The 10,142-nt window shown below is 38.5% G+C and overlaps 2 protein-coding genes across 2 annotated transcripts; one reads left to right on the top strand and one right to left on the bottom strand.

Moving 5' to 3' along the window:
• Positions 1-45: 45 nt before the first annotated feature.
• ptdss1b (phosphatidylserine synthase 1b) lies at positions 46-6,477 on the bottom strand. Its single transcript, XM_069681476.1, has 14 exons — positions 6,250-6,477; positions 5,993-6,084; positions 5,640-5,684; positions 5,407-5,531; positions 5,034-5,192; positions 4,505-4,656; positions 4,201-4,342; positions 3,904-4,016; positions 3,694-3,759; positions 2,558-2,657; positions 2,042-2,101; positions 1,879-1,880; positions 1,555-1,631; positions 46-1,469 (listed from the first exon to the last, which is right to left on the bottom strand). The coding sequence occupies exons 1-14, from the start codon at positions 6,453-6,455 to the stop codon at positions 1,372-1,374; spliced, it is 1,437 nt and encodes a 478-aa protein (XP_069537577.1). The 5' UTR covers positions 6,456-6,477; the 3' UTR covers positions 46-1,371.
• Positions 6,478-6,820: 343 nt separating this feature from the next.
• Positions 6,821-9,647, top strand: mterf3 (mitochondrial transcription termination factor 3). The gene is made up of 8 exons (XM_069681847.1): positions 6,821-6,898; positions 7,493-7,854; positions 7,958-8,110; positions 8,204-8,393; positions 8,599-8,746; positions 8,873-8,944; positions 9,035-9,196; positions 9,297-9,647. The coding sequence occupies exons 2-8, from the start codon at positions 7,500-7,502 to the stop codon at positions 9,489-9,491; spliced, it is 1,275 nt and encodes a 424-aa protein (XP_069537948.1). The 5' UTR covers positions 6,821-6,898; positions 7,493-7,499; the 3' UTR covers positions 9,492-9,647.
• Positions 9,648-10,142: the final 495 nt, after the last annotated feature.

Here is a 10,142-nt window from a genome sequence, read left to right as displayed (position 1 = left end):
TTTGTTCTATAAACCAAAGGGGGGGGGGGGGTTAAATATCAGGCACAATGAAAAACAAATCAGTGATATGTGATCATTTAATTCTGTATACAAAAAAGCAAACCCACCCATACAAAAACTAAATTAGTAAAAACAAGTAAATTAATTGAAGGTTACAATTAAACTTCACACATTAAATAACTTGGAAAGCATTACAAAGGATCAAAATCCTGGAATCACTGAGGCATGTTATTGCTTAAAAAAGTTTTATTCAAATAATTTATTCACTTTGGTCAAGCTAATGGAAAAATTGTAAAACACTTTAACACTGTACGTGAAACTGTTCTGCATTAGTCAACAATATTAAGAATAGCTTACATGAACCATTCAATAACTGTGGGTATTGGCGTCACATTTTATTAATTTGGATCAATTTAAAATCTCCTTTCATGTCACAAAAGTGATTATCCTCTGCTTTTGAATGTCATCACAGTGCTATTGCATTGAAAGTCACAGTATTTTTCTGTCAGTTCAACTCTCACACACTCCTCACTTTGCTCTATAATCACAAACACATACAAAATAGAAAAAAAGCAACATATTTTACAGCTCAACATTGCTAAAAAAGTTTAAGAATAACATTTTAAGGCTTCAGTTGGTTCAGTAACACTTGTTGCTCCTCTCATTGGAATCCTGATGAAGTTTTGATTGAAGAAGAATCCTGACTATGTAACAGGCACGTGCATAATCAGGTCATGTTATATAAAATATTATGTAAACACAAATTACATTAAAATGGCACACACAGCAACAGTTCTCACCCTTAGTTTTGTAGTTAGGGTATTACATTTAGAACAAAGCAATTTTCAAAACACAACAACAATCAAAAAGGTTAAGTGCAAAACAGTACAAGTGCCTGTAGCATTTTCAGGGTGGTGGTGGTAGTGACTGCTTTGTAAAGTGCACAACCCTGACTGGACACACTTACCCTATCCCACAGAGTGAATAATTCAAACAACATTAAATAGCTTACGGTAAAAAAAATGTTGGGTGAAGAGGCTAGCATGCTAGTCTTTACAGTGTGAATAAAGTCACCTTCTCTTTCAGAACCCAGTGCATAATTATTGGTTATTTAGATCTGTTTAAAAAACACTTTGACATTAGCTACAAAACCAAATCAAGTTCTGCAAGTTCTTACAGAGAATCAACAACCCAATCTGCTCTGAAGCTTTCAGGTCATGGTTACGTTTAGCTTCTAACTAGCACTGAATGTTGATATAGTCTATCAAGGTTTCTTAATGTGGTTTTGTTTAGGAGTCTGTTTCCACATTGATCCAACTTTGACAACTATCATTCAGTACCATTGAAGTTCATACAGTCAGTGTCAGATGTTTATTGTCTCTTTCCTCCATGGCCGTTCACAAATCTGCTCCTCCCAGGAGCTCTCCTCCGTTTTGTAGGTTGTAAACTTTTCAAGGACTCTCTCCGAGCTATAGAAGGAGAAGATAATATTTTAAACATTTAGGATGGAGTTTATGGAAGAGTTGTCACGAGTCTGCCTGTTATGAGACTGACCTGCAACGCCATCTGGGACAGAACCGCACGAGTCGACAGCAGTGCTGTCATCACAGTCCTCACTCTGCACAGAAATGCTCCGTTAACAGCAAAAAGCTCACAGTGAATGGCACGTCTGACGAGCAAAAGCATTAAAGCTTAACTACAAATTAAAAAAAAGAACATTTGACATGTCACACTAGGACACAAAGGGTTAAAATAAACTTAATATTTAAGGATTTCTGGCTCACTGTCACACTGTCACGGCTTACTGGGATACTAAGAGGCCACAGGCAATGTTGATGGGATAACACCTGTGTTTTTCTTTCAATGACAACTCAGAACCTCTATTGTGAAAAAACTTAATTCTTGCTTTACTTTAACAACCTTTTAAGCTCGGTTCAAGTTACTCTTAACATATTTGCCATCTACAATTAAAACTACAATCCTAAATAGTCTAATATTGTTCAATTGAAGTATTAAATCAAAAACCAAAGCAACATCTCACCTTCATTTTTTTGTGCTCATACCACACCATCCAATATAAACACAGGAGTGTGATGAGTGCCTACACATGTAAAAGAGGATGCAGAAAAGTCTGGTTAAACTGGTTATTGTGTGTTGTCCTACAGCGTGAGGTTAAACACACTTAGTGAGCAGAAAAGTAGAAACCTTTAGGTTGCTTAGTTTTGCAGCATACAATATATTTCATGCTATAACAACATATTTCTTAGCGTGCAGGCTTCTAAGAGTGCACTTGGTTCCTGGATGGTAAATATAAACACTGCCAAGAGTTCTTAGGCTGTTTATCTTTTTTATGTGTATATTGTTATGACTTTTCATAGTCAACAAGCAGAGGATATGATAAGTCTCTCACCATTAAGGTGTGTATTATACACATGGGCTTGGTCTCCAGTCAGCTTCAAAATATAATTGTTTGTATAATTGTATTATTTTTTTGTTAAAGTACAAAACCTCACCATAGTTGCATATTACAGATGCAACTATGAACTTTTTTTCTTACCAGACAGAGCAGCCACAGCAGCACAGAGCGAATTTGTGTCTTAGAAAACAAGTCGTGACCAAATTTTACACATGCAAGAGCCTCGAGGAAAGCAATGGCCCTGAAGGGAAACAGAAGTGAAAGGGTGAGGTACTCCAGAAATGTCTTGTGGTTAACAATGGCCCCCTCTCTTGGCAATTCTATTTCATTGCATTGGAGCGCAACACTTGTGGCATATACAGTGAGTCTAAATGCATATACTGTGAGTTATTGTTCCCCAGCCATCCAAAACCCGTAACAATATTCACTCCCCATTCTGCTGTAGGAAACTCTTTTTTTCATCTCTAAAGGTCACACGGCGGAGATAAACCTCAAACGAGAGAGTGGCATCAATGTTAAGTATTTCATGCAGAAGGAGAGAGCCTGTCTCGTTGCTATGGAAACTAGAGCAGACTGAGGGCAGCAGCAGCTTTGTGTCTGAGATGAGGTCAGTAACTACACATTATGAATTGCATTCACATGAATTTCAACAAAGCCCATTTTAAACTATCATTTTAATATGAATAAGAATGAGTTATTGAAATCTAAAACTAAATAGATTTCTATTGTGCACATTCTGCTGTCAAATACATTAAAAAAGCTTGCAGTACCTGGAAAAACTTGCAGGCTAATGAGATAGCGTGTGGCTAACACAACAGTGGTTTAGTATAGACTATCACTTTTGCTTTAGCCACTTGTGGGAGGTATCCATTTCACAGGTTGTGTTGTACGTGTGTGAAAACTTTGAATGGCAGCCATATTTAAATCTACAACAGTCCTGTCTTTGCAAGCAAATACATTGGAATCCTCAACAGGAATAGATAGATAACCGGTAACAAAGTTAATTCATGACATGGTGATATATGCTTCAAGTTATAAGAAAACTTACCTGACTCCAGAGAAAGTTCAGTTTGCTAACATGACGTGTACTGTAAGTGCTACGACCAATATTGAAATTTGACCCAAATTATGGCAAAAAGTGCACAGAGATTTGCTCAATTTGAAATGTTATGTTCGTCCATAAAATAATTCCTACAAGGGGCCAATCTGATTTTCAAAAACTATCATCCAAAATAGTTTTTGAACCAGTGAAAAACATGACAAACAAAAATACTCACCCAAACACCCAGCATTGAGTGCCGACCCGTTTACACTGCGTGTCTGTCAGGTATGCATAATATTGTCTAAAAGATGTATAAGGAAATAGAAAGATAAAGAAGAAACTTTTGGTTAAGGTTTTATATAAAGAGTATATTATATAAGTGGCATATCATATTCATTGTTTCTCATAGGAGTGTAAAGATGGTCGTTTATAAGGTTGCACATACCGCACAGTGGGTGCAGTGATGACTCCAACAAGGAGGATACGACACCAGCTGAGAGGGTGAGACGCCTGGAAGACGAAGATGTGCTTGAGGAAGAACGTGTTCAACTCTGTCAGCTGGGAAGAGAAAATATGTAAGACAGACAAGAGTTTAATGGATTTCTATTTTAACTCAAGTATGACCAGCAGGAATAAAAACAAGATAATGAGTGTATACATAAATGGTGAAAAAAAATTGTTAGTTGCAGCCCTGAAACAGAGGACAATCTAACAAACATTTCTGGGTCAAAGACAACAGTACCTGCCACAGGATCATAAAGAGATAGATGCCTGCCAGCCTCTGGAAGGAGGACTTTGGGTCAAACCAGCGCACAAAAGTCCAGCTGGCCGGGGTGAACTGGAGCACAGCTCGCTTTAACTTCCCTGTGGTGGTGTGGATTTCCCTGCACAGAGTATGAAAGCTTTTGAGGACACTGAGATATATTGTCCAATAGTACCGTATACTTTTACATTGTTTAAGCATAATGTGTTTTCTAAGGATTCTGTGAATATACAGAGACGGAAAAAAGCAAAAGATAAAGGCAAAGGTTATTTGCTTTACTGACTTGATGCTGGCCCAGCAGTAGGTCCTCATCTCCAAAAAGCGGCAAACAGTCATACCCAGCCAGATGCCTCCTCCATTACACAACAGTATGTCCAGTATCACCTGATCCCACCAGCACTCCGCAAAGTTTGGCAGCAGGTGCATGAAGAACAGCTGTGAAAAAATGAGCAAAGAAGAGTAAAAATGAAGCTCATTAATGTAGTAAAATAGATCCACCTTTGAAGGCCTCAAAATTTGTTACGCAGTCGATCCTGCGATGAGTAAATCTGGTGTTAGGCTAAATCTTGTAATCTAATCCCTCCAGTCACTGGCAGCAGTCAAGGCAACAGCAGAAACTCCTGCTCATACGACTGCTTTGTTATGATGAGTTTCTCCAAAACAAACAATCCTCGCTTCCTGCACAGACTGAGCTGAAGGAAAAGTACAAGTAATGACTTCTGTTGCACGACCCTGTAGACTGAATGTCCATTCAGTGTCCTCTGACAGCTGTTTACAGATTTTAAGCTCATCTTTGGTCACAGGTGTTCTACCTCAGTGAGCTCCCAGGTGATGCTGATGGTCCAACATAGGCCATAGCTGCGGATGAGCAGAGCCTTCATAGCCCAGCCTGCAAAGTGGCCGAATGCAAAGATGTCAAAGTGGCTCAGGATCCGGTCCCATGTTATCACAGTGCAGTTTACGGCGTATTCCTGACAGGGGAAAGGGGGTTTTATTATGGGAGACAAAGGCAACAAAAAAGAAGACAGTTGTATAGCTGGAAATATAGTGTAGGAAGTGTTGATTTAATGCTCTGAACATTTTACGCCACTCAACTGACCTTTACAATACATTGGCTAAGGCTACACTTAGGTCATAAGGGATCATTGACTGATTTAGATCACAGAGTTGAAAAACTGTCCTTACCATGATATCTGCTTCCCGTATGGCATAGCGCAGATTTGGGTCCAGCCAGTACATGAACATCTTTACTTGGTCCCAGTTAAGGAAGATGAGGAAGACAAGGAACAGGAAGTACATAACACTGAGACCTACACAGGACCGGAGAAGGTGAGAGAATATTACGAAAAACTAACTTAACAGAAAAAATTTGGATAATGTGAATAATGTGAATGAGACATTAGTGGGTGAACGCTCACCAAACACCATTCGCCATATTGCGGGGTGAGGCCTAGTAAAAGGTCCTGATGAAGAAAGCATCATACTGGTAAGTGAATTTAAGTGTTTTTACACTATGCAAAGTAGAGGGAAATTTGACACACAAGTTGGGCTGAAACTTATTTTGTTAAGAAAGCCACAGATCCTCACATTTACAAGGCTGGAAGTGAGTATATTTTGATTTTTGTGCTGGGAAATTAAATGACTTAAACCAAGTATCAAAATAGTTGCCAAACTACGTATTTCAGAACTAAATAAGACAAGAAAATGTTGAAGAGTGGGACTTCATTACATACCATTTAATCATGGAGCAAGTATAAGTTGCATGGCTTACCATTAGGAAAGGCCAGGACGCTGATGACCAAGAAGAAGGAGACAACAACCAACAGACCAACTCGGAGGTTGTTGTCAGAGTGCTCATCGTCCCTGAAACAATACAGTATCACGTGTTTATCAATGGAAGCTAATGTTCAGGACTGTCAATGCTAACTTCAGAGATAGGCAGCTAAGTATTGAACGGGAATGATTTAGAAAACGTATATTACAGAGCCTCTGGGTAAAAAAAAGTCACATTTTCATTCTGCAATTTACCTGGTAAACACAAAGTACATGAGGCTGACCACAGTCGCTGTCAGGAGTGTGATGGTGTGTGGCTTATAGAAGAAATCAATGCAGATTTCATCCACTTGTTGCTCGTTTATCATTCGGAAATGCAGTTTGTAGTTGATATCATCCTTCCGAGGTATTCGGGGTGTCGCGTCGACTGCCATGTCGCTCTTGTGAGCTACTTTCTTCATTTTACCAATTAAATTAAAAAGATTCACAAAAGTTACAAGTTGTAAACGTGAAATGACGAGATGACGCAAAGCCCCTCAAGAAGAAACACTGAAGACGAGCCGAACCATATAGCTAATAGGGGTGTTTGCTTGTGGAAATAAGAGTTTTAACATTTAACAAAAAGATAATATACACAAGAATTACACATTTTTTAAATTAGATACCAAATTCGAATCCATTTGTTCAATTTAATCCATTTTATTTTATTTTTCTGTCTTCTTAAGTGAATTATTTGCATTTAGTGGCACCCACAAATATACCGTTGTGGTACATCCCATGTTGTGACACTTCCGTGAAGTCCGTCCCTTAATGTGCACGTGAAAACGGTTGACATTGCGCTACACTTTTGTAAAAGGACGGAGCTTAGTGAAGTATAAAACGTTTAAATTGAGGGGGAAAAAATGTGAGTAAATGTGTTGGCAAGGGCTTTTTGTCCAGGCTGAAAAACGGCTTGTTGTGATAGCTTGTTAGCATTTATTTCATCATTTTGCTGAAGCTAGCCTCTCGTAGGGCAACAATGTAGTCTCAACTTCTGTTAATGTCTCATTATTGTTATGAATTAGTAACAAGTGGAAAGAAAATGTATTCTAACTACCTCTCTTTGGGTCTTACTTACACTGGTTAAACTTAGTTTCTATCTAAACGCCATAACACTGGCTAAATTGTCTAGTAAAGGTACAAAACAGTTCCCAAGAAATAACACTGCAGTAATACATCATGTTATTACTGTAGCTAAACACTAGTGTGTTCTTTTTCATCCTAGTTACTTATTATTATAACAATTGCAAGTCTAAGATGACTGCATACTGTATTATTAATATGTGCACTTAAACACACCTCAGATTTGTTCATGCCAGAAGGTACAGGTTACACATGATGTTAATACAAAACTCTAATTTTAAGCTCTAAGAAAGTGCTGTTGATTGTATTGGACTGCCCTTTGCTAGAGATAATAATGGTATATTCCATATTTTTTTTTGTTTTTTGTTTTTTGCAGAATCACCATGGCTTCTTCCAGTACACAGCTGTGTCTACAATGCAGAAGACTTCTTTGCTCCAAGACAGTAGCTAATACTTGGAAGTATGCCACTCAAGCACGTCATTGCACTACAGTTACAAGGGTACCCATCAAATTCCTACAGGGATCCTCAGTTATCAGCGGGAATCGCAAAACAACGCAGGCAACACAGAGGTGGAAACAACAGATGTTCTGCTACAGTGACTTCACTGCCAAACAATTGGCAAATGAGGAAAAGGAAGACCAGGATAAAGAGCTGTCAAGAGCTAATGTTGTAGAATACAAACCCTCGCTCCCAATCACAGATGCTGTGCCATTGACTGAAAGCCTGACGTCATTAGGTACTTGTGGACATTAAACCCTATTAATTTAGGATATGATTAAAGTGCTATTTTTTTCTATCTTGAATAACTTGTTCTATCTTTGATTTTCTTTGTATACCAGATCTGGATGCTGCTACTGAATTTTCAGCTTTAGAGGAGATCGGTGATGAAGAGGCTGTCAGTATATCCGTTCCCTCTGCCATGCCTCCAGCCTCCACCTCTCTTAGGGACTACGTTGACCAGTCTGAGACACTCAGCAAACTGGTACAGCTAGGTAATTAATCTGCAGAACAATGGAAACCATACTGACTTTGGTGACTCATGGTGACTCAAATTATTTTTTGTATTGCTCATCCTGTCATCGCAGGTGTACTCCTGTGGAAGCTTGAACAAAAACCTAATGTGGGCTCCATGCTGCTGAGGCTCGACTTCCACACAGACGTGGCCCCGAGGCTGCTGTTTCTCAAAGAGGTCGGGGTGGAGCACTCTCGCTTTGGCTACATCATCACGCACAACCCCTTCATTCTCACGGAGAGTTTGGAAAACCTACAGGCCAGGTGACATAAGGGGTTCCTGAAATTATATTTAACAAATATCTTTATGGTTAATGAATTTGGTGTGATTAGAAAAGACAGACAAAACTATGTAGGTATATATACTATAAACTTTAGAAAGGAAAGATAATTTTCCTTCTCTATGAACATTTGAGTAACCATGAGGCTATGATTTTTGTCAATGTTCTCTTTTCTGTTGTTTGCAAAGGGTGAACTATCTCAAGTCAAAGAAGTTCAGTTCTGAGACTGTTGCGTCCATGGTGTCCAGAGCCCCTTATCTGCTTAACTTTAGTGTGAAAAGGCTGGACAACAGATTGGGGTTCTATCAGCAGCAACTCAACCTCAGCACTGCTAATGTAAGCATCTTTAAGTAGAATTGATGATTCTGTTTGTACAGTTTAATATTATACCAGTGTATTTCAAGAAGAAAGTATGACTTTGTTGAAATTGGAAGTTTTAGCTTGAGTTTTTTTACTTTTCAGACACGGAACATTGTCGCTCGTCTGCCCAAATTACTGTGTGGCAGTTTGGAGCCTGTCAAAGAAAATTTAAAGGTACCGCATCACAAAAAAATATTATTTCAAAGAAATTGAGTAATGCCGAGGTCCAGAGTTCACATATTTTTTTGTAAATGTCTTCCACAGGTGTGTGAAATCGAGCTCGGCTTTAAGCAAAATGAGATCCAACACATCATTCTTGCCGTCCCAAAGGTGCTGACAGCAAATAAAAGGAAGCTAACCCAAATATTTGACTTCGTTCACAATACCATGAAGGTGCCCCATCATCTGATCGCCAAGTTCCCACAGGTAGATGGTCATTGTATTCTTGCCTTTTTTTCATTTAGAGTCTGTGGAACTAATTTCCTTTGTACTTTGTAATTTGAGCATTTGATATGTCCTCCCATAGGTCCTCAATGCCAAGTTCTTGCGTATCAGAGAGCGCCACTTGTTCCTCGAGTACCTTGGCAGAGCTCAGTATGACCCAACCCTACCCACCTACATCTCCCTGGACCGCCTGGTGTATTTGCCCGATGACACTTTTTGCATCGAGTTAGCTTTGGCCACGTTGGACGATTTTTATTTGTTCCAAAAGACACTTTAATGCTTCATGAGAGGAACATCGAAAAGGACTTTGAAATCAAGTGGTCAAACGCACAGTATCAATACCATAATTTCAGATTCATGCAGACATTAAAGTCTTGAAACCAGAGCATAGCCTAAGTTTGAATTGCTATGTTTTGCAAATGTGTTGAATAAAAGTTAACCATGTATATTATTTCTACTGCCTGAACTACTGTTACTGTCTATTACAACTGTCTGTCTGAAAGTTCAGTCTAGCCTTCAACCTTTTATTATGTTTGGCTTTTAAAGCCCTCCAAAAAACAGCCTTCAATGATTGTGCTTGTAATTTTTGTGTAAACGGATCAAGTCTCACTTGTTCAGTGGTGGAATATATCAGTAAGTAGTAAGCAGTAAGTACATTTGCTCGAGCATTGTACTTGAGACAAAATCAAACTACTTGCAATTTAATGTAAGTATATCAGTTTCATATGCTTCTTAATACTATTGCTCCACTACATTTCATAAGTATATTATTGTACTTTTGACTTCACTACACTTGTGTGACATCAGTAGTTTCAGCAGATTTGCAAGTTACTTGCAAAACATAAAAATGATGTTATACAAAAGATAATATAAGATAAAACTTTATTAATCCTGAAAGATTAAGGTGTCAGATACAGTACAATACAAA

Source organism: Semicossyphus pulcher, unplaced genomic scaffold (assembly GCF_022749685.1).
Source record: "Semicossyphus pulcher isolate SPU_LCO1_2020_fin unplaced genomic scaffold, fSemPul1.0.p SCAF_5, whole genome shotgun sequence".
Taxonomy (NCBI): domain Eukaryota; kingdom Metazoa; phylum Chordata; class Actinopteri; order Labriformes; family Labridae; genus Semicossyphus; species Semicossyphus pulcher.
The sequence above is the reverse complement of the archived record's forward strand: the minus strand, read 5'-3'. Positions and strand labels throughout refer to the sequence as shown.